Below are 27055 nucleotides of genomic sequence, written 5' to 3' on the forward strand. Positions count from 1 at the left end.
ACCCCCCCCCCCCCAAGTGAGGCCAAAATATACTCAAATTTGGACATGAAGGCATGAAATAGCAGTTTGTTGTTTTCATATAATAGGCATGAACAACTTGGATGTGTGGGTAAGCAAATGCAGCACACCTTTGGTTTTCTACTTGCGCTCCCAGCTGCCCAGGAAGGATCACTTGAATTTTGTGGCCACAAATGACGATTTTGGACCGCATCAATATTATGGCACACAATTTAATTGCTGCCACGGTCAATCACACTGAAAGCACTCAAATGTAAAGACTAAAATGTAAAACATTAAAGTATACCAAGGCTGCCTGTTACTTTGCAAACATTTTAATGATCCTTTTTTTTTGTCGGAGCAAACACATTTTTGAAAATATTTGTTTAGCTCAAACTGCAACTTGAGTTAAATAAATGTTTATAATATACAAAGAAAATACAGGATTTTTTTTTTTTGTTTTCGTTTCCCCCTCACACACAAACAAAAGAATGGACGAGCAGTGTTTGTGTCTCTGGAAAGAACCAGCACGCACGCACGCACGAAGCAATCAAACGCTAAAAACAAAAGCCCCCCCCCAAAAAAACCCCCAAAAATGTGTTCGCGGGACAACACGCACACAGCGGGTGAATGAGGACAACGGTGGGAAGGCGGCGGGGTCATGCGGGTCATCAGTTGAGGTGGAAGCCCTTCTCCATGGTGGCGGCCAGCAGACGTTCCCTCATGATGTCCTCGGACGAGTACTCGGGAAGCTTCAGGTAGTGAACGCACGTGTTGACCGACGGGTAGCTGGAGTCCGTGGCGTCCACCTGAGGGCAAAGGCGGACACGCCGCGGACCGGTGAGTTCCCGCGGAGCGGCCGGAGCTTTTCGCCGCTTACCTTCCTGACGATGGTGAGGCGGGGGTGCAGGTTGGCCAGGCCTCCGGGGGGCAGCGTGGAGCAGCCGGTGGTGAACTGCAGGAAGGCTTTCCTCTCGTCCGACGACATGCCGCACAGGACGCGCACAAAGCGCAGGAAGCCGGCGCTGAAGGCGGCAAAAACGACAAAGTATGAAACCTTCGCAACCGAGCGACGACCGCGACCATGAGGGCGTTGTTGGCACCTGTCTCTGGTGTAGCCCAGCTTTGGCTCAGTGTAGTTGATGATGTCATCAGACGTCCACGAAGGCGATTGGTTGCCGCATAGGATCATCTGAACTTCTTTGTGGCTGAACGAGCTCAACTTGTCCATGGGGAAAACGCCGTTGAAACCCTCTGATGGCAACGCAGCACAACACCGACAAATGAACAACTCACTGACTAAATAAGCAAGTCAATCATGAAGTAGGAAATTGGCAAAGTAAGCAGAGCTAAGTATCCCGCTAGTTCAAGTAACTAGCCAGCTACTAAATGACCAACAAAAAACAAACCCTCACCAACTTGCGACAAAAAGAAGGATCTAAGGCACAAACTACGTCACTAAATGACTAACTAAGCAACTACATAGGCCACCAAGAAATATGTACAAAACAAAGTAACTACGGGTAAAAGCAAGGGAGTAACTAACCAAGCAGGCATGGGCCAATATGAGATTGACAGTATGGCGACCACGAGCAAAAATATCCCGACCGTATACGACCATATTAAAGTAACTGCTCTAAAATGCTTTTTCCTCCCCCTCGATATACGGGAAAATAAAAGCAGCATTTTTTCAAAACAAACTATCGAACATGTTAAGATGAAATAAATAACTTCATGTTAACACTCTTCTTCTGTTGTAATTCTTAGTAAGTCACAGTGTCTCCTCACTGGTGGGCTATTTTTAGAGCGGGCTACTCATGTTGACCTTGGGGCTAACTAGTAGCCGCTGGCACCATTTTGACTCAAGAGTGCAACAAGGCACCCGCGTGTGCACAATGTCTCTGTTGTCTTTCTCCCCGCTCCTCCTCCTCCTCCTCCTTCTCCTCCGTGCATAAATGCTCAATGCTCGCCGAGAATGGGAAAACCGAGTCAATTCACTTCAAAGAAACGCCAGGTTAGCTAGCTAGCTAACAACAAACCTTAGCCACTTAATTACCAAACTACGAAATATTTGGAAGTCAATAATTACATAACTCAGTAAGTAACCAAATAATCAATGAAGTTGGTAGTTGAATTAGTGTGTGTGTGTGTGTGTGTGTGTACCTCTGAAGGCCTCCATCTGTTTCTGGATGCCCGTGTGCATGCAGAAGTCAAACATTAACTCCACGTAGTCCTCAGCATTCTCCATGGTCACCATCTACACAAACAAGCGCGCGCCGTTAGCATGATGATCAGCGTTACCGTGGAAACCGGGAAGCCACCAGCGTTTACCTCGTCGTCTCCGTTGGGTTTGAGGTCCACGGCGGAGAAGCCGTGAACTTTGGAAGAAGGACAGAACTGGAAGTTCAACCTGCGTGGGTCAGGACACAGGAGTTAGGCCACAATTTTGACGGACAAAGGTCAGCTAGCCTAATGCTAACACACAACGGAACACGCCATCGATGGGCTAGCGCGGTAGTCCTGACCCGTTCAGCAACAAATCTTTTTTGGGGGGGGGGTTAGACGATTTGAGAAAGCAGCGAGTCAAGATTTGAGGGCGTGTGCACCAATCAGAAGTGGTCTTACTCACCCGAGATCTTCGATGCTGAGAGGGGGTCCGGAGCCCAAGGGGTTCCGGAGCATCAGGTCCTGCAGTCGCGTGTTCTTCTCGTCCTCGGACAGAACTTTACTGGTCAGGATCTGCCGTCTTTTCACCGCCAGGTCCTTGACCTCCTTCAAGAAGCTGGCCCTGTGATTGGTTGAAGGGAGGATGTTGCTCTTAGGCCTTATATTGTGATTATGCACAAAATCATCTTCAATTGCAAATCTGATATAATAAAAAAAATAATAAATAAATAAATAAAAAAAAAGCTACCATATTTTCCGGTCTATAAACCGCTACTTTTCTCCGAGGTTTTGAACCATGCGGCTTAGTCGGGTGCGGCTATTCAGTGGATTTTTCTTCCGTCGCTCTAACCGGAAGTACAAGACAGTGGTACCTCTACTTACGAACGTCTCTTCATATGAAATTTTTCAAGTTACGAAACGCCTCAACAGGAAAATATTGCCTCTTACGAATACAATTTCAAGATACGAAAGGTAAAAATACAATTATGGGCCGCCACTCGCAGCTCCGGAGTTTCCTGAACGCAACATATTCATAGCTGCTCTGCCATTGGCTAGCCTAGCATCTTCCTGGCATCCCAGTGGCTAAGAGGGACCGTATGTGTCTATGTGTGCAGATAGACATGTGATAGATATGTCTATGCAGCGTCCTCGTCAGTCGAGTCGCCTCTCGGGCGTTCCGATAGTTTGACGTGAATTGGAAACGAGGAAAAGAAAAAAAAAAAAGGAGAAAATCGTTTTGTTTTTGTACATACAAACAAAGCAAGAGATAATAGAAAAGTATGAAAGGGGGATGCGTTTGGTTGATCTCGCCAAAGAATAACAGGCGAGGGCGCTATGCATTAGATTAGGAATTAGTAAAAAAAAAAAAAAAAAATGAGCTCATATAAAAAAAAAAAAAAAAAAAAAAAAATCAAGAAATCACAGCATCCCACAATCAGAAAAAATGTTGATTGTTTGCAAATGTCTTATTTGGATTCAACACGAGTATGATTGATGAATCAATCTGTTTTCACGGAGGACGACAAATTGGAGAATGATTACTGTTGCGAGGCTCAAGTCAGAGCGTTTGGGCAATTTTAAATTCAACAAGGTCAAAACGATTCATTAATCAATGAATTCATTAAAATAGTTGCCGTGTGACTTTTTTTTCTTCTTCTTCTTTCTGAAAATGACATCGCAACCGCTCGAGGCTCAGGTAACCACCGATCACGGCTCAGCTTCAGAAAACGGCTCGGCCGCGATGGGTCGTTACCTGAGCCCAGAGCGTGCAAACATCATCTTGAAAAAAAATCATGTTTGGGTCGACTTCCCCTTTCAGCGAAATCAAGGCCAAAGTCACACAAGTGTCGTCGTACTCATGCTGGCTGCGTGCAGCCGAGCGAGCCTGATTCGGCCAGTTTGACGGCGTGCCTAGCGCCGCACGAGCGGCGCTTGTTTGGCTTGTGGCGGAAATGCAAAAGGCCAGGTGACCTGTGCGGGTTGACCAGCTGGAAGTCGTCCCAGGTGAGGATGCCGTGGTACCAGGCGGGCGGTTTGGGCTTGGGCGGGTCCATGATGAACTCCGACTTGGAGTCGTCGTCGTCGTCGAAGCTCCCCACGGAGAAGGTCTCCTGGCTCTCCTCGGTGGACGCCTCCGAGCGCACGTCCGACGGCGGCGAGCGCTCCGGGTCGGCGGCGCCGCCCTGCGGCGAGTAGAGCAGCTTGCTCATGTTGGACTTGATGTCGCCCATGCAGAGCAGCTTGAAGAAGGGCCGCGAGATGGGCAGGTCCACCAGCCGGTTGTCTTGGATGCACTTGGCCAGGAAGACGCCCAGGAAGCGGAAGAGCTTGCCGATGCGCTCCAGCTCCTCGCTGTCCTGCGGGAACGGCGCCGGGAAGAGGCCGCACGAACGCTGCACGTAGTAGCCCGGCGGCTTCAGCCCGCCGCCCAGGTCCACCTGCCGCGAGGCCACGGCGACACGCTTAGCGGCGCGGGATCGGCACGGCGGGCCAATGCGTTTGTGCGAGACAGTGAATGTGTACAAAGTTTGACATCAATAGTTCCTTGAAGTTAGCACTGTTTTCAATGGATTTGGCCATCAGATTTGGGAAAAACGATATTGGGCAGAATGCAGACTACGGGTGGGTGCGTGCATGCGTGCGCGCGCTGGCGAGCTGACCTGTCTGGACTCGTCATCGGGGAAGTCGTCGTCGCACAACCAGATTCCCAAGGAGGTGGTCTGGAATTGGGCCGCCACCAAAGCGTAGAACTCCAAGGTGGGTCCCAGACCGGTGCCCTCCTCTCCCTGGAACTCCACCTGGACAACGCACGCAGGTGCGTCAAATGCGGAAGGCGCACGCGGGCGAGTTTGGGCTCACCTCCAGCACGGACTTCCTGTCGGCGTGAATCTGCATGACGGCCTCGGCCCACTCCATCATGGCGTCCCCTCGGGGCACCTTGACGCGCTCGTGCTTGAGGCGGCCCACGCGGAAGTCGCTGGGGTCGTCCCTGCGCACCGTGGCGGACGCCCGCGACCGCTCCATGGTGGCCTCGCGACGGTTCTGCAGCCACACGATGGCCCTAAGCCAGCAAAAAAATGAAAAGAAATTGCGTGAGGCACCTTTACAACGGCAGGCGGGCAGGTTGACAGGCGCGTGAGTGAATGTTACATTTCACACAAAACGTGCTCTTCCTTTTGCAACGCAATGTGATTTTTCAAGTTGACCTCCTCCTCCCACACACTCACAGTCCAACTTGAAAAGATTCTGCATCGAGGGCATCGTGACTGCCAAAGTCGGGCTGCGCAATTCATCGAAATTCAGTTACAATGACGATTGGTACACTCCACAATTACAACATTGGCGTCAGTGTCAATGGTAGTAGTAAATGGGCTGTCACTTTTCTACCGCGCTTTTCTACCTCGGGGACTCAAAGCGCTTTACACCGTACCTCATCTACCTCCTGATGACGCAGCATCAGGAGCAACTGGGGCCTCAGTATCTTGCTCAAGGATACTTGGACATGGTCACAATGGCCGGGGATCGATCCCACAACCTCCGGGTTGGGAAACGGCCACCCTACCACTGAGCCACGCCGCCCCCTAAAAAAAAGGATCATTATGCATTTCTATCCAGGCTCAACTTTGCTGAGCCTGACGGTTTCCATGATTTCCAAAATAAGGCCAACTCCCCTACTACCCGACCCCCCGTTTCAATTCAATGCACAGCGTTTGCACCCAGCACTTCAGCAGCGACATGCGGCTTCCGCGCAAAGGGCATCCCGCGGTTGTCGTTGGCACGGCGCGCCGACGCAAATGGGTCTTATTGCGATTGCGGCGCCAGGGTCTCACCTGGAGGCTCCGAAGGCAGTGCAGGTGAAGAAGAGCTGTCGGGTCTCGAAGGGGATGAGGAAAGGACACTTGGCGGTGAGGCGCTCGCACCAGTCGGGCAGCGCGCCGCTGGCCAGCGCCAGAGGCTCCTCGATCTGCTGCAGGATCTTGGTGGTGATCTTCTTGCTGGTGAACTCCTCCGCCGCCGCGTTGAACTGCAGCTCGTCGGCGTCTGCGCACGCAAAGTCACGGCCGCCGCCGCCGCGTTTAGGTTGCAGACGCTCTTCACCTTTCCCGCCGGTGAACATTTTGCCGCGGACCGGATCGGATTCTCGGCCGACAGCGAGTCGCCTAATGCCGTTTTAAAAGCTTTCGATTGTACGTGGGAAATAATGACGTTTCCAAATTCATTATAGACAAAATATTCCCTTTTTACCGCTGAAAACTGCAACATTAGGAAAGTTACCCTGGATGTTGTGCCCTTCAAATACTAAATTGAGGCCAAAATACTCATTTGTGTACGAAGGTGTAAGGTTGCGAAATACTACACCAAGTCGCGTCCCCCAAAATTCGAAGGGGTGGCCACCAAATGCGAAATTGCGGCCGCAGTATACTAAGCGGCGGTGAGCAAATAGCAGGTTGTGCGCACAAAGTACACGTTTGGGCGCCCACCTTCTTGCAGCGTGCGGGCGTTGTAGGCGGCGTCCCCCCCGATGATGTAGAGGATGCGCAGCAGCTGCAGCACGTCCTCCACGCCGCAGGCGTTGTGAGCCGAGCCCGCCTTGGCCTGCGCCGCCTCCCGGCCGCAGCCCAGGATGTCGCCGCTGCGCTCGCTCGGCGAGGCGCCGGGACTCAGGCCGCCGCCGCCGCGCTCGCACAAGTCCTGAACGCAAAGCGCCACAGCGGGAATTCACAGTTTGGAACTTGGAACTCCGTGGCCAAGCGCACACGCACTCTCCACTTCAATCAAGTGACATGCCGTTTACACTTTACAGCCGCCAACGACAGCAAAAATCAATCAATAAAACTTACACCACCGTCACCATTTCATTGTTGGACTCGGGTGGGGTTGTTAAAAAGAAAAAATTGGACCAAGTAATACTCACAAAAGCTCATTTGTGGACCGCAACTAACAGTTAATTCAATCATCGAATCCGTGCATTATTTTGACGATGAGTTCAACTAGATAAAATGGGATTTAAATTTGACACTGCAGAAAAAAAAAAGCACAAAGAATGATGACGGTCCATACGTCAGAGGTTCTCCAGCCACGAACTGAAAGCTAGGCCGGCTGCTATTTTTCAAGCGACTAGACAAACACTCACGACAAAAACAAAAAAGGTAAGCGGAGCTGCAATGCTAGCGCCACCCAAAAATATTATTCACAGCTGCTTCCTTTTTTTCTTCTGAAAGAAATTGAGGGAGGCGGCGTGTGGAAATTACCGTCTTGTCGCTTTCCTTCTCCTTGTCGGCGTCCTTCAGCTCCCTGTACATGATCCTGACGCAACGACAAACAATGAGGACGCGCGGGGCGCACGGGCCACGGGAAGCCGGCTTACGGCGCTCTCACGTGTAGGTGGGCTCCCAGATGCGCCGCAGCTTGTCGGTCTTGACGGCGCCGTTGCACGAGAGCTGCAGCAGCCGCTGCACGTAGTAGAAGATGGTGGACTTGTAGCTGGCCAGAGGAAGTTCCACCTCGCGCGCCGTGCCCAGACCCGCCACCTGCGCCCACGAGACGGCTTGAGCGGGGCCGTCCTGTCCGAGCCACCCGAGCGGCCTGTGACGAGGCCTTACCTTGAGGGTGAGGGCCAAGTGAGGGGAAGGAGCGCACTCCACCTCCTCCAGCACCTCCGAGCGAGGGGCTCCTGAAAGCCACACGTCCGTTAACGCAGACGCATTCCGCTCGCACGTTTGCCCGGAGCCGAGCGCAGAAAAGCTGCTTTTTGTCAAAAACAAATGGGACTGGTCCAAGGGGTTTTCCCTTTTGCTGTCGTGACACCTTAAAACGGACCTTTTTCTTTTTTTCCCCACCTACCACAACACATCCTCGGTTTCTTTTTTTTTCTTCTTCTTCAAATTCACTATCATCAACAACAACAACAACAACACAGCCACAGAGGAGCACGAGTGCCCGTTATGACTCGCATCCTCGGTTTCAATCTCAAATTTCCAAACGAGTTCCAGCACGCCGGCTCTTCTCTCCCTTCCCGGTCATCGCGACGTGACGAGATTGGCGTCCTAATCTTTGGCTTTTTGTGGGATGCTCTTACCCGGCGGGGGGATCTCCAGGTCGGTGGTCTGCTGCACGTTGGTTCTTCCGGGCCGCGGGTCAAAGGCGGGAACCAAAGCCGAAAACTGCCTCTTGAGGACAAAGTCGTCGTCCCAGGTCCTCCTGCGACCGCCCTTGGTCTCGTACTCCTCCTCCTCCTGCGGGACGGCGGCGGAGCACACTTACTTCCTGTTTGCTAGATCACTTCCCGTTTTTTTCCGTACCAGGACCTCCTCGTACTCCTGGTCCTCCTGATTGTCATCCTCGTTCTCGTCGTCGTCGTCGTCGGGCTCCGGGAGGTCCTCCTCGTCCTCCAGTTCGGCCAATAGCGTGTTAGCGCGGCAGCTGTCCAGGAAGTCTGCACAAAAAGATGCATTTAATCCAAAGAAATTTTGAATTATTATTTTTTTTTTCCCCTTAAAGTACGACGGAGGGAGTCTTTGAAATTTCATAACACCTCATATTAGGAAAAAAAGCAATTTTGTCGGACGTCATGTACGATTCACTCAAACCATGATTCGATTCGATTATCATCATTTCGAGATTACAATTTTTGTTCAAATCTCTTCTTCTTAGCAAAATGAATGACACATTTTATGACAAAAATGTCTGCATTTTGTCCTTGTTACAAAACAGTCACTTTTTTTTTTTTAACTTTACAAAAAACAAACTGGAAAATGAACAAATAATTATGACTGTCAACATTTTTGTCTGGTCAGCGTTTCGTTAGTGCCGGAACTGAAAATAAATACATGTACAACAGATTCGACGGTTACCACTATAAATCCTTTTGCGACCCATTCTTTTCTTTTTTTTTTACATCGATGCATATTTCAAGCAGTTTAACGCAAATTTTATTCATCGGCACATCCCTAGCAAAGGCCGATGCTAGCGGGCTAATGCGGCTAAGTGCCCCACGAACTACATGTATAACAAGTGCAAGTAGAAAAAATGTACTTGATTAGCGCAGTGTTGACAAGAACATCAATGAGCCACAAGGAGTGAGACGCTAACTGGGCTCTCATTTTGCTGGACTGCTGCCCGACTAGACACAAACGTGAGACCACCTTATTGATTGCCTTTACATTACATTTAGTCTTCGATACATTTGTAATATTAGATGATATCAAATATGTTGGGAAGAAAGCAAGCCTTTTTTCTATGAACACACTCTCTAGGTACAGCTACACAACGTGAAAAATGTTGCGTTTTTCCTAGATCCTTGCACAATATGGGGCGATTCTGGAATAAAAAAAGTGTAAATGTCATGACAGCAGTGTCAGAATACTGGAACGATGTTCTTAGTGTGTAATGACTATGGATTTTAACCGTTGAGAAAGGCTCAATAATCCCCAAATTCTTTTTCAATTCTAGTAGAAATATTTCATGGGCATTTGTGGAGGCTTTATTGGCGTCGCCTTCTACAACTATTTTAAACGTCGGTCTCAAGAAAAAGCTCCAGTTTTGAACTAGCATCGGTGACAAGCGAACAGTTGCCGTGCCAACATTCGGCAAATGGCGGATTAGGCCGCAATAATAATAATAATGATGATGATGATGATAATCATTCCTAGCCCGACTGACCGTAGAGCGAGAACTCTGCCTCCTGCCCCGTGTCGCTCTCGCTGGACGTGGACGTGAGGCTGGCGGTCAGGGTGTTGCTGAGCATCTGTCCCACTGACAGGCCGGTGGTTGCCGTGGCGACATTGTTGCTGCTGGTGACGATGGACGTGGACATGGTGACGGTGGAGGTGGTGCCGGTGGTGGTGAGGTTGGGGAAGCTCTGGGCGCCCATGAGGGGAGACGCTGGCGACAAACACCACAGACATTGGCGGAACTGTTGGCATCGTAAGAATCCCGAGCCCCCTTCACGTTTCGCAAACAATTCAAAGTCAGCCATTTAGGACGTCTTTCGACAGTCAGCGAACGAAACGTTTCAACTCGTCCTTGCGCATCTTTCAACTCATTCCGACCTACAAGCGTTCAGCTCATTTAAAGCATATTAGGAACCATTTTGCAGCATTCCACTAACTCACAGAAAATGTCCAAGCTATTCATTGAGTCCTTCTGCATTTCTTGACAAATTCAAATCATTCAGCTTATTCAGTAGATGCTTTCAAAATTCCCACGTTTCCAAAGAGAGCGGGGCGATTTTGCTTAAAAATTAAATCCCACATTCTTTTCACCCAAAATTCGATTTACGACTCCCCCCCCCCCCCCCCCCCCCTCAAAACAACTTTTGCTTCTATTTGATCCATGAACTCCATTTAACTAGTTTTTAAATCGTCCGCAACAAATAATGCGGATTTTTAAAAAAAAAAAACTAATTTCTACAGTAAATTCCTCAAATGAATTGATATCTTGGACCTACTCCTTCCACATTTCTCAAATGCTAAAAACGTCAACATGGACAAAAAGACCTCATTTATCCAGAAGTTCCTCATTTTTCGTCAAAACTTTCCCAACATTTTAACCACTCCCCTTTCAAAGCGTTCCGCTCGTTCTTGATAAGGAACTACTGAGAGTAGACATAGACCGTCTAGTCTTTCTCAGGGCCGATACCAATAATTAGTAGTCAAGTGGGGCGATGATATTCGTTTTTGGCAAAAAGGAAAATATTGGCGTGAAAAAATAAAAACAAATTTAAACTCTTAGGTTTGTTGAGAGATCTTTAAGCGTATGATTGAACAATTTTTAATTTCTGAATGTTGATCTTTTTTTAACGATGTTTGCCAATATCCATCTTTGTTAACAAATTCGAACAAAAAGGAATTGCGCAGGGTCGTCAGCATGTCTTCAAAAGTGACATGAAAACTGAAACAATAGCTCCCTATGGTTTTCTACAGTCACTAAAGTCCTCCAAAATTTCAAAACGACGGACGTGTTCAAATTTCACTTCTCTTTGTTTTGATATCAAACAAAAACAAAAAGTGCATAGCGTTCCCTGGGCCAGTAGAATCTCTTATCAAGTTCACCAAAAATCGAAATACATAGGTCCTTGAAGTTAACAGTTTCAAATTCATTTATTATGGGCCATCAGATTTTTTTAAAAAGGCAGCCGCCGATATCCGTCAAAACGCTGAACATCGAAGCGGATAATCTGCCCGGTCGATGAATCGGTCTATCCCAAATGAGAGTTGCGCATTGTTATCCACTTTGAGGTGTTTTACACCTCCACACGTAAATGAAGAGAGGTTTTGCATATTTACGTCCCCTTCCGCATTTGGTGGCCTATTCAAATCATTCCTACGTCAAGCCGTGCAACTCCGTCTTTGCGCATTCCGACGCTCCCCCTGACAAAACGCAATTGCCACGCCGTCGGCATCGGCGACTTACTTGCTGTGCTGAGGACGTTGCGGCCCAGCGTGTTGGTGTTGTTGTCGCTGCTGCTGCGACTCAGGTTCATGTTGTTGGTGGCGTTGGTGCGCGACATGTTGGGCGCGCGGCGCACGAAGGACTCCATGAGGCTGGCCTCGCGCGACGACAGGTTGGGCACGCTGGCGCTGGAGCTCATGGGGGCGCCGGCCGCCAGCAGCGAGCTGACCGACAGGCGGGCGTTGGCGGCCGAGCACAGGGGCCGCTGGGAGGGCGCGTCCTTGCCTGGGGACTCGGAGACGGAGCTGACGTCGGGCGAGCTCACGCTGACCAGGCCCATGGAGATGGCCGCCGGGTCGCTCGAATCTTTGGCGTCGGCGCCCGCCGCGGAGGGGGCGGCGCCGCCCTCGGCCGGCGCCGCCGCCGCGGGTTCCTGCCGCTGGCCCTCGGAGCCGGCCCCGCCTACTGCGACGCCGCCCGCCCCGCAGCCTTGGTCCGGGAGCAGCCCCTCGGCCCGCTTGTCCGGCCGCGCCCCGGCGGCGGGCGGGCCGAGGGAGGAGCCCGGGCTGATGTCCGAGGAGGAGGCCACGCTGCACACGGAGCTGTTGCTGCCCTTGCGGCTGGACGAGCCGGCCGCGCTTAGCGACGAGGCCCCGCCCTTGTCTGGACAGTTATTTTTCACCAGACTGCTCCACGAGGACGGCGCGGACGCGGCGGCGCCGCTGGCTGCCGGGGTCGGGGAGGGTCCCAGCGCGGCCAAGGCGGGGCCTGAAACAGCGGATGAGACAGGTTTGGGTGACGGCGCTGAGGCAGCCGACTCAGGGTCGTACCCTGGAGCAAGCTTGAGGTCAAACTTCCCTTCGGCGCCCATACGGTAAGAGTTTGAGCCGCCGGCATCCCAGGTTACATCAATCCAGCCTGGATGGACAGAGACATAGGAGGACACGCACGCATGGATGTCAGAGACCCGGCAGAGACGGCGAGAGAGAGAGAGAGAGAGAGAGAGAGAGAGAGAGAGCGAGAGTGAGAGAGAGTGCGAGAGAAAAAGGGAAAGAGAGAGAGAGAGAGAGAGAGAAAAAGAGGAAAAAGGCGGATACGGCCAACAAACAGCACCGGACCACGGCGCCGGCCTATTAAGACCACTAACATAGACATACGCGTACGCCCGACTCAACCGTTGGCATTCTGAATTTCAGATGTGACCGATTTGCCCACAAAATTATTATTATTATTATTATTATGATATTACAAGTCAATTTTAGTTGAAAAAGCCACAACTGAAAAAAGTGCCTTGAGATACGAGTGACCTGACTTGAGAGTTTGCCAACATTCAAGCCGACTATGGCCCTATTTTTGGACAGTTGGGTGGTGTTATTTTTTGCATTCATATTTGCATCTGTGGTTATAATAACCAGAAACTAGTGTCTACATTTACTGCATCAGAGTCATTTTTTATGACCCATAATGGCAAGGACGAGAGAAAGTGTGTTACGGTTTGTTCGCAGCATGCCACAAAGTCAACAAATTGTATTGGCAAAACGATATGAATGCCAACTGCAAGCAAAAGTCCTTTTTGTGGCCCGAGTGCAAACCGCTCGCCAGATGGCTTCACGGCGTCATCTTCAACCATCGTGCCACACCCAACATGGCGTCGTCGACGTGCGCGCGTCTATGGGTGTGGCCTTAAACCAACGAGCGGCTCAAGCGCCATTTGGGTCCGGTGGCAAGGAACATGTCAACAAACACAGCGAGCGGGAGACATTTCAAGTCATCATCATCATCATCATCCTCCCTGACAGTGAGCAAGAAGAGAAGCCTCCAGAGACAAGCGCAGCGGGCGCGCCGTTGGCTCGTTCCAGCACATGACCTCAACAGCCAATCAGCGTTTTTTTGTTGTTGTTTTTGTTTGTTTGTTTGTTTGTTTACGGCTTTGCAAACGCATGCCAAACCTTGATCGGCGCCCGTCTTACCGTTGTGGGCCTCCCCGGTGACGGTGCCCTCGCCGGCCGGGTTTCCGTCTTGGTCGCGCCACTTCCAGTCGATGCCGCGCACCACCCGCGCGCCCGGCACAATGTACTTCATCACCTGAGAGCGGAAGAGGCGGCGCTGCCGGCGCAGGTTGGCCTCGGCTTCCTTCACGGCTTTGCCTGCGGGGTTCACCGGTTAATTGACGGACGCGGCGCGACGCGGCGGCCAAGTCGACGGCGCTCGTTTCGGGGCGCGAGCGGGCCTGTTTGTGCGCTCACCTAGTTGGTCCTCGCAAACGGCGGCGACGGTGCCGTAGAGCTCCAGCCCCGACAAGGACAAGTAGTGCGTCTGGGCGCTGGCGTTCTTGCCCATCTGCTTGATGCGGATGTGCCTCCAGCCCTGCTTCTCGTCTTTGGACGGGTCCAGAGGCCACGTGGCCGTCGACCTGAACGCGGGCCACCACAAACGGGTCACTGAGACGGCTCGCGGCGAGGCGGCGGTGGCCGGCGGCGGCGGCCGAGAATGCCCACCCGGGTTCATTGAGGCTGCAGTCGTCCACGTGTGTGTAAAGCGTGCTCCAGTTCTGCCCGTCCTTGGATACCTGGAAGAGCCAGTTCCTCAAGGCCGAGCGCCCGTAACCCCTGGACGAGCACAAAGGAGCGGGTGATGAGGAGCGCCGGTCGGCGGCGCGGGTTTGGAACCCGGAGCAGCTTTTCATCCGGGATGAACATGGCCACATTCGTCTTTCCCTCAATTCTGACTAGAAAACCGCGGCCGAGCTCGACTGAGGGATGCTCTCGGTCGGGTGACGGGCGGTGCCTGGCTTCCTTCCTTCCTTCAACTGGCGTTCACACCAAGGAGCCAATCTTTGGCTCATCAGACCAAAGAATTTCTCATGGCCGGAGAGGCCAACAGGTGCTTTTGGGACTGCCGTGCGCCTTTCCAAATCATGGCCAATCAACGGAATCGACCAGAAGCTGTGGCAACCTCTCAAGGATGATCAGTGGAAACACCCAAGTTCAATTATGAGCTTTATGTGCATGTGACTTCTTAGCTTTGGTTTTCTTTCTCCTTCATTTTCAAAAATGTCTCTTTTCTCTTGCAAACATTGTCATTAAGGGCTGTCTGTCACGTGCAGCATGTTGAGGAAAAAATGAAAGTGTCATTTTGGTAGGAGGCCGTACCGTAGCAAAAAGTGCATCTCTGAATGCTTGAGATTCTCAAGGTTGACTTTTTCGGTTTCAAAGCTTTGATATCGATTCTAGAGCCGCGATTATCTTCATGGCTGGCTGATTTGAGTAATCAATCAGAATGAATGAACCATTCCTTTCAATGGGGAAAAATGATGATTATTATTATTTTTTTAATTTAGTGGAAAAAACAGACGAGCGGCGCCAGCGTTTAAAAGGCGCGTTGGAGTTCCCGCCCGCATTCGGTCTGTCCGCGTACCTGGCGTGCCTCAAGGTGTAGGCCGAGGGGATGACCCAGAGGCCGAGGTCGACGGCGAACCAGGCGTTCTTGTCGTCGTTGGTGTGACAGTTGAGGGCGGAGCTGTCCCGGCTGAGGATGTCCTCCAGACGGCCGTAAGGCAGGTTGCGCCCTTCCGACGACGTCACCACCACCAGACCGTAGGCGGCGGGGTTGACCCACTCGTAGGCCGTCCTGAAGGCCGGCGGGTCGGCTTAGCGAGGGCCCGTGCGCGAGAGCCAGCCGAGGCGGCCGCGCCCACTTACTTGGCGTTGGTTCCCACCCAGTAGATGATGCCGTTCTCGTCAAAGTCGTGCTGGTGTCTGAAGGTGAAGGTCTGGCCTTCCCTCAGCTTCCTGACGAAGACGAAGGAGGAGCGCTCAAAGTCGTACCACTGCTTGGCCACCTGCGCTCACGCCGGGGAGGAGAGCGAAATCAGAGTCGCGCAAGGCGGCGCCCGGCGGCGAGGGCGGCGGCGGCGGCGTCGGGCTGACCATCTTGAGCAGGTACTGCTCCAAAGACTCCACGGTGGCCAGAGGTTCCATCTTCAACATGCGGCCCGTCCGGTCGATGAGGGCCGTCTCGCCCGGCGCTCGCTCCAGGCGGAAGCGCAACCTCCTCGTCAGGATCTGCAAAGACGGCCCATTACCACGACGGCAAGGATTCAAAGTGCGGCCGCTGAGCCGGCGCCACCCACCTGCAGGTTGTAGGAGGAACCGGGGGTGTCGTACAGGTGCAGGGGAAGACGCTCGATGGACTCCAGCACGGCGATCAGCTTGCGGATTAAGGCCACGGCCGGTCGGCTGCGTGCGGACACAGACGCGCGTGACTTGGCCCGAGGCGCCGCGTTGGCCTCAAACGACGACGACGACGACGTCCTTACCTTTCGTCGTCTTCATTCTCGCTGAAAGCCGCCTTGAAGACGTTGATCCTCTCCATTAAAGGCTTGCAATCGGGTTTCGGGTCCACGTCGACGCTCTGGACGACAACAGCACAGCCGTCAGTAGGGGCGTCGACGAATACAGCTTACGCAATTCATCCAAATTCAACTAAGATTATTGGTTACAAAATTGACATTGTAAAAAAAAAAAAGATTATTAATATGCAGTTTTATCCAACACACTTGCACTTTTGCAAACCCTACTTGAATCGATACATTTGCACTTTTTTTTTTTTACATTTGGTAATAAGTCATTTGATACATTTTGTTGAGTCCAAAAGAAACGCACACAAGTAGTGTTTCCCAAAAATGTATTGGGCTTTACCTTGAAACATTGTCTTGTTTTGTACCCCAAAATAAATGATTGATTGAATAATTGTATAATAATTATTCCCAAAATAATTGTGATTCATATTTTTCTGCATAATCGAGTCGCCCTAGGTTACACTAAACCAGTTTAAGTTTAAATATCTATTTTGTAAATGTTTTGTTATAGGCAAAGTTGCAGCAACTGCTGCCATTGGCACTTTTTGAAATTTGTGTTGACACACTATCGTTAACCGGGTTGCCACTTTAATAAAAGTCAAAGTGGGAAATGTAAATCCTTGCTCTTTCTTGAGTTCTGCAATTGTTTTTTTTTTAAAAAGGCCCCAGTCTTTGAGCCAATGTAGTGATGCATCCGAATCTAATCAAATGGTGAGGAACGGACACGCCCCCCGTCACCGTGTGTGCGTGTGCGCGACTGACGTTGTTGAGCACAGTGAAGAGGGCCTGAACCAGGCCGCTGCTGCACATCTCGTAGGGCGAAATGGTGTTCTCGTCTTTGAGCACCACAATCAGGTTCTCCAGGGCCGTCTTCATCAGGTCCCTCCACGTGTTCTCGCCTTCGACGCACTGACACACACACACCCGCGCGCGCGCGCACGCTGCATGAGCACGTCCATCGCGGGGAGCGGCCGAGGGCGTCGGGCACCTGTCTGTTGGTGTGCAGCTCCCAGGAGGACTCGAGTTGCGTGGCGATGTTTCGCAGGGTGACCACCACGCCCCTGGGCATGCTCTCCACCGCCTTGAAGTGGTCGTCGTACAGCTCCCGCGCCACGCTCTTGACTTTCTGCTTGGTCTTCTCCAGCTTGGACTTGAGCTTGCGACCCCGCTTGCCCGTCCAACCCGTCACAAACTCGGAGCCTGCGCCAAAGGCCGAGCAAGTTAGAGGAGGAGCCCCTCACGTCGGCTTTTGCGTTGCACAGCGCGTTCGCATTCAGAATGCTGAAGTTCGTGGTTTGGCTCAAGTGATTGCCATTCGCCAATCGTTCAAAATGAAGGTGCGTGTTCATATTCAATTTCCACACTTCTTACAACCACTGAAATATTGAACAGTTCAGATCATTCCTCACCCTAAAGCGTCAAGCCCGCAAATAGAGGCGTCTCAAATGACCCCATTTTTTTGGGGGGTTACCGACTCAAGTGTTACTGTTCAACGCATTCCTCGTACGCCATAAAGTCCAACATTTACAAAACACAAGGATTCGTACATTTTGTACTGAATCCATGTCATTGCCAAGGTCCAGCTCATTCCCATTCCCCAAATTTCACAATAAAAGTCCCAAATGAAGACATTTTCTTTCTCATCCAATTCAATTGGCCCAATTCAACCCATTCCAACTCTCTGGCACCCACCCACACAAATGGCATCTTCCCGTTCTGCAAGGCGACGGCTTCCGTCGGATTGGATCGGATCGGCCGGCCAAAACGCGGGCCCTTTGAAATTCTCCTCACCTAGAGACGTCTCGGCGGTGAAGGAGTGTTTGGTCCCCCGGTTGGACTCGAAGACGAAGCCCGGCAGGTCCTCCTTCAAGATGGTGGCCTGCTGGCCGTCCGAGTTGTGGATGGCCATCTCGCCGTCCTTCAGGCACGTCAGCGACCAGTTGCCCACCGTCAGCTTGGCGGGCCCCAAACTGGACAGGACGGGCTGGCTGGACGTGACGGGCTTCACTTGACTCCTGGCGCGCTGAAGCTTCTCCAGGAACTCGCTGCGAGACTCTGGAAAGGCAGGCGCTTCAAAGATCAAATCGCTCAAGCGGCCGGCTTGCGGGCGGGCGAGCGGCCGGTCGGGCGGGCGGGCGGCCGGTCGGGCGTTACCGGAGCTGTCCGAGCCGCCCTCGGGGCTGCCGCTGGAGTACATGGTGGCCAGCTTCCCGTCCAGGATGAAGCGGAACCAGCCGTTGGAGCCGTTGGACAGCTCCAGGGCGGCGGCGTCCGACCAGATGTACAGGCAGTCCCGCCCCCTGATGATGGACCAGTCCCGCCAGTGGTAGGGCTTTCCTTGCAGGATCTCCCGGGCGTCCTCCTGGGCTTCCTCCTCCTTTGCGCACACACTTGCGAGTCAAATTCGGACTATGCAAATTACTAGTCGAGCAATCTGCGCAGAACGAACCAAATGTGCATTGGGATGAAATCGACACGAAGCGTCACATCGATTAGCACCTCGTTAGAGACGGAGCGATACGCTTTTTCAGGGCCGATTGCGATTATTGGTCGTCACGGGGGTCGACAGAAAGGAAAAGATTTATTGACTGCCAATATACATCTTTGTTGTATAATTCTACGAGAAAAGGGGAGCTCGCGGAGCCATCAGCAGGTCTTCAAAAGGAAAACAGGAAAATGTCAACAAAAGCTCCATATCGTTTTGTACAGTAACGCAAGTTTCACAATGACAGAAATGTTCAAATTTCATTGATCCTTGTTTCGATTTCAAACAAAAATAAAAAAAGGGCAAAGTGTTCCCAAGGTCGGTAGATTCTCTTACAAAGTCAATCAATAGTCCCTTGAAGTTGACACAGTTTTAAAGGGATTCAACATCGGTTGTTGCAAAAAAGCCGAGGGCGATATTCGTCAAAACGGGGCCCGGACGATAACGGGGTCCATACCCACCCTGAATCGCAAAAGAATCTTAAAAAGGGCTTGGCGAGCCCACGGTGGACAAATCAAAATGGAAAAAAAAAAAAAAACGGAATGGAAAAGTGCTGCTTGACTTTTCTTGTCGAAAAGCAAAGTAGTGAAAAGTCTCCGAGGCTACCGGCTGCCGCACCTTCTCGGGTTTGAGCTCGTCCTCGTTCTCGTCGTCCGAGGCGGGTCCGGCCAGCGTGGACACCTTGTTGATGACGCCCAGGCGGGCCAGCTGGTCCAGGAAGACGTCGCCTCCTTTGTCCACCAGGTCTCGGATGATCTGCAGCGCCAGCAGGTGGCCGTCGTCGTCGTCCTGGGCGGAGAAAGGCGCGTTTGATTGCGGCCCGCTCCGAGCCGGCCGCCGGATGCGGCGAATGCGGCTACCTCCTGGTCCAGCACGGTGGCGCTGATCTCCACCAGAACCGTGGGCAGGTTGTGGCCCGCCTCGCCGTCGCACACTTCCTTCAGCAGCGACTGGCCGCTGTAGTGGACCATCTTCCGGATCAGGGCCAGACTGGCTTTCCTGAAGCAAACAAGCACTCGAGTGAGGGAACGAACACACCGACAAGTCGGGTGAAGGCGTGAGTGGCCGAGCGGATGAGTGACGAAAAGCGTACAACGTAAATGCACGAGCGTGAGATTCAGTTGATGACAGAAGGGATAAGTGGACAAACGCGTGAATTCGGCGATTGAAAGCGCCAGGCAAATGAGTGAGCATCAAACGTGAGATGAGTGAAAGCGTCAAGGATGTGTGAACACGAGAGAATGCATGAAAGAGCGAGAGTCGCCAATGAGGAAGTGATGCCGTGAGTGAAGACGCGCATGCCTGAAAGTAAGCGTCACCTAATGGAAGGCAGCATGGTTTGCTGGAAGGTTTGTGCAAAAACAGGCAGCAGTCTCTTCAGGTAGATGGGCGCCATTTCGGGGTCTCCTTTGGGCTCGCCTCCTTCCTCCTCCTCCTTGTTGACGTCTTTCTTCTTCTTGTCGTCGCTCTTGTTGACCGGACACATCCAGTCACCTGATCACGCACGCACGCACGCCAGTGTTCATTTCTTTGAAGTGATTTTTCCTCACCATGGGGTTATCATGAGCTTTTTGCACGACGTGACAATGAGGCACTCTAAAGGAGCTTGGCCAATTTGCCCCCCTCCTTGCGCTCCCATCTTTTGGATGCTCCATGTGCACACACTCACAGACAACGAGGCACACTACCCGTTAGGGGTGTAACAATTCACTCAAGCCCCGATTTGATTTTCAGTTCCCCATTTCCATTCCATTTTTTAAAAGGTTTTTAGCAAAAATGAATGACTCGTTTTAAAACCCAATTTTTTTTCATTTCAACATCTGCATTTTGTCCTTGTTACAAACAGAAACCTTTTCTAACTTTACCCCCCCCAAAAACCCTTGAAAATTAACTAGAAATTTTGACCGTTTACACTTTTGACCCACCAGTGTTTTGTTAAAGCCAGAACTTAACTAAAATTTAAAAAAATGTGCAATAGGTTTTACTGTTATTACCAATCCTTTTGCGATCAAAATTTCAATACCGATTCTTTCATTTTTTTAAAAGGATGCACATTCCAAGCAGTTTAAGATCAATCGTTACATCCCCACTATCCATGCAAAAGGGAAGAGCTTAAAAAAACTGTGCGCTATATCATTGCATTGGAGAACTAAATCAATCAATCTCATCCTTTTTTTTGTGTGCACATTTTCACATGTACACGGAAGTGACCAATTTACGGTAGATTTGGGCAACCCGACGCGTGAAACGTATTCAAGTCCTTCTAGATTTGACAGTGACGGATTTTGCCAAGAAAGGTTTTTGGGCAGGCGGCGACGTCGTCAACACTGACCAGGAGACTGCAGTATGGCCACCACCTCGCTGTGGCCCCGCTCCCTGGCCTTGTCCAGGGGGGTCTTTCCGTCCTCGTCCCTCAGGTCAGGATTGGCGCCGTGACGCAGCAGAGTCTGCGCACGCACGCACGCACCATTTAGATCAGCGGCTGTTGACCGCCAGCGGCGCTCATTACCTTAGCGACTTGCGGCCGTCCGAAACAGGCGGCGTAGTGCAGCGAAGACGACCTCTGTCCTCGGTTGACATCGGCGCCGCGCTCGCACAGAAACTCCACCTGACAGAGACCAAGGCCGGCGGGATCAACGGCGGGCTCCTCGGAACTCTTGCGCTCAACTCCAGCCGTCGCTTACCATTTCCTGCGTGCCGAAGGCAGACGCCCAGTTGAGGAGGGTCTGGCCCACGTCGTCCATGAAGTTCACCTCGAAGGCTGCCAAAGGAAAGAGGGAGTCGGTCCTGCGCCAATACTGGCACCCGCGCGCCTGTCAAGTCCTGATCCATAATTGGCTCACCTCCCGTGTCGATGGCGTCGATGAGCGCGTCCGTGTCTTTGCTGCGTATGCAGTCGATGAGCTGTCGGTGGGATCGTTCTCCCGAGCTGTCCAGGCGGCGCAGGCAGGGGATGCGGCTGGAGGAGCCCGCCGTGGACTTGGGCAGCGCCTTGCGGCCCTCGAACAGGAGCACCAGCAGCAGGTCCACCAGACGCATGGTGTCCAGCACGCAGCGCTCGTCCCCACCCAGGGCGCACTCCATGGAGTTGGGCAGCGCCGAGCGGAGCAGGTCCTGCCGGGAGGGGGCGGGGCTAGCATCAAAAGAGGCCAAAGGGCTCCGAGCGAGCGGAGCGCGACCGGGACGTACGTGCGTGACGAGCGGCGAGCCTCGGCACAGCGTGGACAGCAGGCTGACGATGGTGGACACCTGGTTGCTGAGCTTGGAGTCGGGGGCGGAGGGGGCGGCGCCGGCCGACGGGCGGCCGGGCTTGCAGGCGGAGGAGGGGCCCGGCGCGGCGCCGCCCGCCGCCGCCATGCGTGACAGCAGCTCCTCCGTCAGGCCGTGTTTGGCCAGGGGGGCCGGGTCCACGCCGCGCCGCGTGAAGCGGTCGGCCAGCGAGGCGAAGCAGCGCAGGGCGCCGTCCGACACCTGAACGCCGGCAAAGGCCGTTTTCACACAGACGCAAAATACGCACGCAATCTTTGCACATTTCTTTCCTTACTCAAATCAAAGTACTTGCACTTGGGAGCCATTTTATTTCTCTTTTTTTTCGGTTTTGTCTTGCTGCGAGTTGCGCCGAAGAGCGCCCTGCGGCGGCGGCGGCGGCGTTACCTGGTGGTCTTCGTGCTTGAGGAGGCTGGACAGAGACTCCACGCAGGTCTCGAGGGAGGCGTCCTGGGGCTCCATCTTGCCGCAGAGGCGCGACACCACGGCCATGGCCGAGTGCAGCGTGTCCTTGTGCACCAGGTGGCCGCTGTCCCGGATGAAGCTCAGCACGCAGTTCAGGCCGCCCGCCTCGAACACGGCGCCCGACTCCCTGGTGCAGATCAACTCCAGGACCTGGTGAGCGCACACATGCACTTTGCCGCTACGGATGGACTGGAGTGAGCGGCGCAAGCGCCCAAACTTAGCAATGCAGACCACTGCGTAATTTCCTTTCTTGTACCGCCAAAACATGGCATGATTGTCAAGGAAGACGACGGGGAAGCTCGCGATGATAAATGGTCCCGACCACTGAGTGCGGCCACGCATTTCGGCCGGCGACAGACTCTCCACGCGTTGCTTTCGAGCCACGGATGAAATGAGAAATATTTGCCATGTCATCGCGTTTTATTGAGTACAATATTATGGAGTGACATTTTTCTTTGGTAAAGGACACATTCCATTAAAACAACCTTGGTTGTATTTCTCTGGAGAAGGCCGATAGTTAATGCACGAAAGAAAAAAAAATAATAATAAATAAATAAATTATATATATATATATATATATATATATATATATATATATATATATATATATATATATATATATATATATATATATATATATATATATATTATATATATATATAAATATGTATATAAAGTATAAAGTAATTTATAAAAAATAAAGTCTGAAGAGATGAGTCTGAAAAGACAGTATGTGGGGGTGCACTGTCTTACGATTCCCAAAAAATGATTATTATATTTCTTCACATTCAAACGTTTTTTCGGACGTGGCGTTTTTACGGCTCAAATGTTGCCAGCTCACCTTGACACACTGCTCGGCCAGGTCCCTGCTGGTCCTGTTGTTGAGCTCCACCACCACCAGGCGGTTGCACAGCGCTTTAATGGCGCCGTCCACGCCCACGATCCTGCGCGTGCACTCGGCCGACACGTCCAGGTAGTACGTGATGGCCCGAGCCGTCACCTCCAGAACGTTGTCCGGGGCGCTCTCGTCCAGGAAGATCTTGCACAGGGCCGGGAGGAAGGTGCGCGGGGGGCACCTGAACAAACGCAGCGCGCGTGCCCGTTAGCAAGGTCGCCCGCGCACGCCACGGGTAGGACCCCAAGGGTTCTCCAATTGTACGCGTCGCCTCCCCGCGTTAAGACGGACGGACGAGACTTACGTTTCGAAGCATCGGTCCACGTTGTCGGACATGAGCAGCAGCATGCAGAGCTGCTCCAGCGCGATGAGCTGCATGTCGCGCTCGTCGCCCTGACCCATCTGGAGCCACTCCAGCAGGGTGTCGGGGTCCACGTCCGCCATGGCGCCTCGCCGCTGAAAGGCAAACCACCAAACAAGCGCGCACAAAACACACGCGTGGGCTTTGCGCAATCATTTCAAAACAAATAAATACACTTGGAACGGTGATGTCATTTTCAGTCGACAGAAGTGACAAAATGGCCGCCCCCTGAGATGGCAAAAAACGGGGCTTTTACTGCTTCGCTCGTATTCCACAAACGCAACATTAATCCGAATGCCTTGTCTCAACTAGTGGGCCTGCAAAGAACATATTCTTGAAAAAAAGATGTTTGGGTTGACTTCACCTTTAACAACAACAACCCCAAAAAAAGGGACAATTCACATGAATTTTTTCTATAAAATAAGAATAATAAAAAAATAAAATAAAATGTTTTTCAATTTGAAAAAGTGAGCTGCCCACTGACCTGGACGGCCGTTGGCTACGCGGTGCGGCTCTCGGCCAATCAGTGCTCGCGGTGGTCTCGCTGTTTGGGATTCATCCAAGCAACCAGGAAGGGGCGGCAAGCGGCTCTCGCGGGGGATCGCGGCACATCAAGCGCACGCCTCTGGCCGAGACACACAAACATTCCATCGGCATCGAAAGGTGTCGCAGGCTTTTATTGCGGCCGGCAAATCAGCAGTGGCGCGTGCTGGCAGTTCAGGATGGCGGCTTAGTTGATTGCGGGCCAATTACACGCTAATGCCCGGAAGAGCAGCAACAAAAACAGATCCGCTTACCATAAGCCCCCCCCCCCCCCAACTAGCAGATGCCAACCTTTTATTTTCCTCTTTCATTTGATCTGAAAATATACCCTTGATGGATCCCCCCCCCCAAAAAAAAGGTATGGATGAATGATTTTCAAGTCATCTTTAACCTGGCCTGGCAGAAACCATGACGAGGCAAGCGAAGCCAAGGACTGGTTACAAAGAAAATTGCAAGTTTGGTAACCCAACAATGACTATGATTTTGAGTATGTTTTTTGCGATTGGAGTCAAATGACTCGGGGAGACGTCTGTTTTGCCCCACACTCATGAAGGTTTTTGGTGGCAAATATCCAACACGTTAGATACTCAAGATTGTCGTTCCCGACTCATTTTGGCCCAGATGATCAGGACAAATCCACCCTTCACACACCTCAGACAGAAGTGATAATGTGGCATTTGGTGTCCTTGATCGGGAAGTGGCAGCATACAGGCGAAAAGAGCCTGGATTGTCTTTGTGTGCGTAACGAGGCCAAGACTTGCCCAAAGCCAGAACTCGCAGGGACCAGGACAAGATTAAGACATTTGGGAGTCGAGTCAGTGCTCTTGAGGCTCATTTCCGTTGCCTGATTGTGTGTTCAGCACCATTTCCAATATCAACTTTTGGAAAATACAGCAAGATCAAGACAGTTCTGAAAGTTTGAAACTCCGAGCCAAGAAAAAGGTCACACCTCAACTCTCACAAATTGGTGCAGTTTCACCAATGTCACCGACTGGTGACTTGGACATCGTTTGTCTCAGGAAAATGATACTTGATCTTGAAGAGATCTAGGTGACAGTGCTGGTCTCGTGGAAACAATTACGCTTACAAGCTTATATCTACTTCCAGAAAGCTGCAGGACAACTTGCTCAAGTGCCCTGAGCGAATCAACTTTGATGATGATGATGATGATGATGAGCTTATGAATTCCACAGCAGCCACGCAAAGCCACCAGCCGCAGAAACTGAGCTAGTAGTGCTGGCAGATTAACATCATGTCCCAATAGCCCCATGAGACGTGACTATTGGTCACAAACAAGGTCCAGCGGTGTAGTTTTAGCATGTTAGCATCTCGGCCCCCTGGGCCACTAGCACCAACAAACAACAACAACATAATGTCAAAATGGGCAATGTCACGCCGCTTAACTAAACCCCGGGTAGTGGAAAACACTCGAAAAGGCCGACGAAGACGATAGGACACGTTTGGAATGTGTTTCCACGCATATTTGAGGGGCGAATTGCCTTGTGTCAGCCGGTTAGCTCATGGCTAACACCAAGCTAGCTTAGCCAGCACTGAGCTGACTTAACAATTTTCTACACTGCCACGGAAAATTCATCGTATTCGTGATTAAAATCCACGCTCGTGTTTTACCGAAGCCGCGGCCGTCGCCGAGGACGACAGTGGCCGCCACGAGTCCCGCTCGGCCGTAGCGGTCACCCCCAACAAGCCGCAAGACGACAACACGCGCGGCCTCACACTCGAGCCTCGGGCCTCGAGTTCCAAGAGAGCCGACAGGCCGCGACGCAGCCGCGGGATAGCAGACACGAGCCGACCCGGTCCGGGATGAACACTCACCCTGGCTTTTCTTGGCGTGTGTGTGTGTGTGTGTGAGGGGGCGGAGGGGATGGAGGGTGGGGGCGTGGGTTCTTCGCTCGTGCCGCGGGGAAAGAAAAGTATCACGGACACCCGTGGGTCGCGTCCATTTCCAGCGAGGTGGTCCAAAGAGGTCAGAGTGGACCGCGGGCCGGAAAACAACACGCTAAAAACACGCAAGTTCACGCGCGCCAACACACGCGCACCGGGAAGAAATGGAGTGGAGCCCACGGGCGGTGTGACGTTCAGGTACCGCCTCTCCGCTCGGAAATCCCATAGACGTAAACGGCCGTCGGCGTTCAATCTGTTTTCATTTTTATCAATTGTTCCGAGGCATGTATTTGTCGTATTGCCTTTCAAATGCCAACTATTGGTATTTGCGTGACATTGTGTAAACATTTAGCATTACGTTTTCTAATTTGGGGGTGGGAATGAACTGGTTTGGATTGATAATCATTAAAAACGCATCTTACTTCCAAGAGGCGTTACTTCATTATTATTAGCATGTATATTTTGTTGGGTAAAGTATCACATCCACAAATGTACATTTCTAAAATCAATCACGTCGTTAAAATCATTTTTGATTAAAGTTTATAATTATTTCAGGTCTCTTAATAACAAATCAGAAATGTAGTAATTGAGATCCATTTAGAAATATTGAACAAAAAGGTCTGACAGTTGTCTTTTTTTTTTTTTTATATATAATAGAAAACATTTTTTATCTGTCGTCTTGGGGTTTCTTTTGTGTTTTTTAGTCATATAAATGTCATTCATTGTAATCTATTTTTTACTTTAATAATGTGCAAGCTATGTAAAGTGTAATGACAGAGGTCTGTACATTTATCAGTTACAAAATAATCCCAGAAAGGGAGGAAAATATCTTCTTTCCAGTAAGTTTTCACCTTTCAATTCTCTATAGTGTAACAAAAATAGTTTGTCCGGCGTCATGTTGAGGTTCGGAATGGGCGAGTACCGTTAACCAGGTAGCGTTATCGGTGCCAATACCAGCCTAATTTAAGGTACTGGCACTTGTGGAGGCTGACGATACCAGCCACGGATACTTCAAGCTAACAAAATCCGACATCAAGTAAGCCCTCCTCAGCAGTAGGTAGCTAGCACTATATTACGGCAGTTTGACACATCAGAGAATCCTCATCTGCTCCAGAAAGAAAGGCCTTTGTGCACAATTTTGTGTCAATGTGTTAAATTACATTCTACACACAGTATCAAAAGGTACCCGCGGTTTCGGTACTCGGTGACTAATCAAAGTGA

General features: G+C 51.4%; 1 protein-coding gene across 1 annotated transcript; it reads right to left on the reverse strand.

Annotated features, from left to right (window-relative positions):
- Window positions 1-316: 316 nt before the first annotated feature.
- Window positions 317-26024, reverse strand: hectd1 (HECT domain containing 1). The gene is made up of 43 exons (XM_086050258.1): window positions 25766-26024; window positions 23874-24014; window positions 23333-23484; window positions 22975-23209; window positions 22056-22283; window positions 21591-21872; window positions 21245-21515; window positions 21086-21162; window positions 20911-21009; window positions 20734-20848; window positions 19721-19895; window positions 19262-19400; window positions 19020-19190; window positions 18071-18293; window positions 17708-17971; window positions 16905-17116; window positions 16679-16825; window positions 15875-15969; window positions 15689-15794; window positions 15486-15620; window positions 15258-15397; window positions 14974-15186; window positions 14055-14165; window positions 13803-13969; window positions 13527-13703; window positions 11578-12474; window positions 9826-10047; window positions 8466-8599; window positions 8243-8399; window positions 7767-7837; window positions 7543-7694; window positions 7416-7470; window positions 6645-6855; window positions 5994-6204; window positions 5023-5224; window positions 4824-4961; window positions 4135-4601; window positions 2627-2785; window positions 2329-2407; window positions 2161-2254; window positions 1101-1251; window positions 878-1022; window positions 317-806 (listed from the first exon to the last, which is right to left on the reverse strand). Exons 3-43 carry the CDS (start codon window positions 23470-23472, stop codon window positions 669-671), a joined length of 7605 nt encoding a protein of 2534 aa, XP_085906384.1. The 5' UTR covers window positions 23473-23484; window positions 23874-24014; window positions 25766-26024; the 3' UTR covers window positions 317-668.
- Between the last annotated feature and the right edge of the window lie 1031 nt (window positions 26025-27055).

The sequence above is a fragment of the Filicampus tigris genome, chromosome 13 (assembly GCF_054856515.1).
Source record: "Filicampus tigris isolate MCC_2025a chromosome 13, RoL_Ftig_1.0, whole genome shotgun sequence".
In the NCBI taxonomy this organism is placed as follows: Eukaryota; Metazoa; Chordata; class Actinopteri; order Syngnathiformes; family Syngnathidae; genus Filicampus; species Filicampus tigris.

Excerpts from the sequence above, each read along its gene's own strand:
- hectd1 (XM_086050258.1), bottom strand. The coding sequence starts at position 23,472 with ATGGCGGACGTGGACCCCGACACCCTGCTGGAGTGGCTCCAGATGGGT. Across the intron at positions 17,117-17,707 it reads CACCGCCGAGACGTCTCTAG|GCTCCGAGTTTGTGACGGGT; the intron begins GTGAGGAGAATT and ends CCTTTGGCGCAG. Across the intron at positions 807-877 it reads GCCTCACCATCGTCAGGAAG|GTGGACGCCACGGACTCCAG; the intron begins GTAAGCGGCGAA and ends CTTTGCCCTCAG.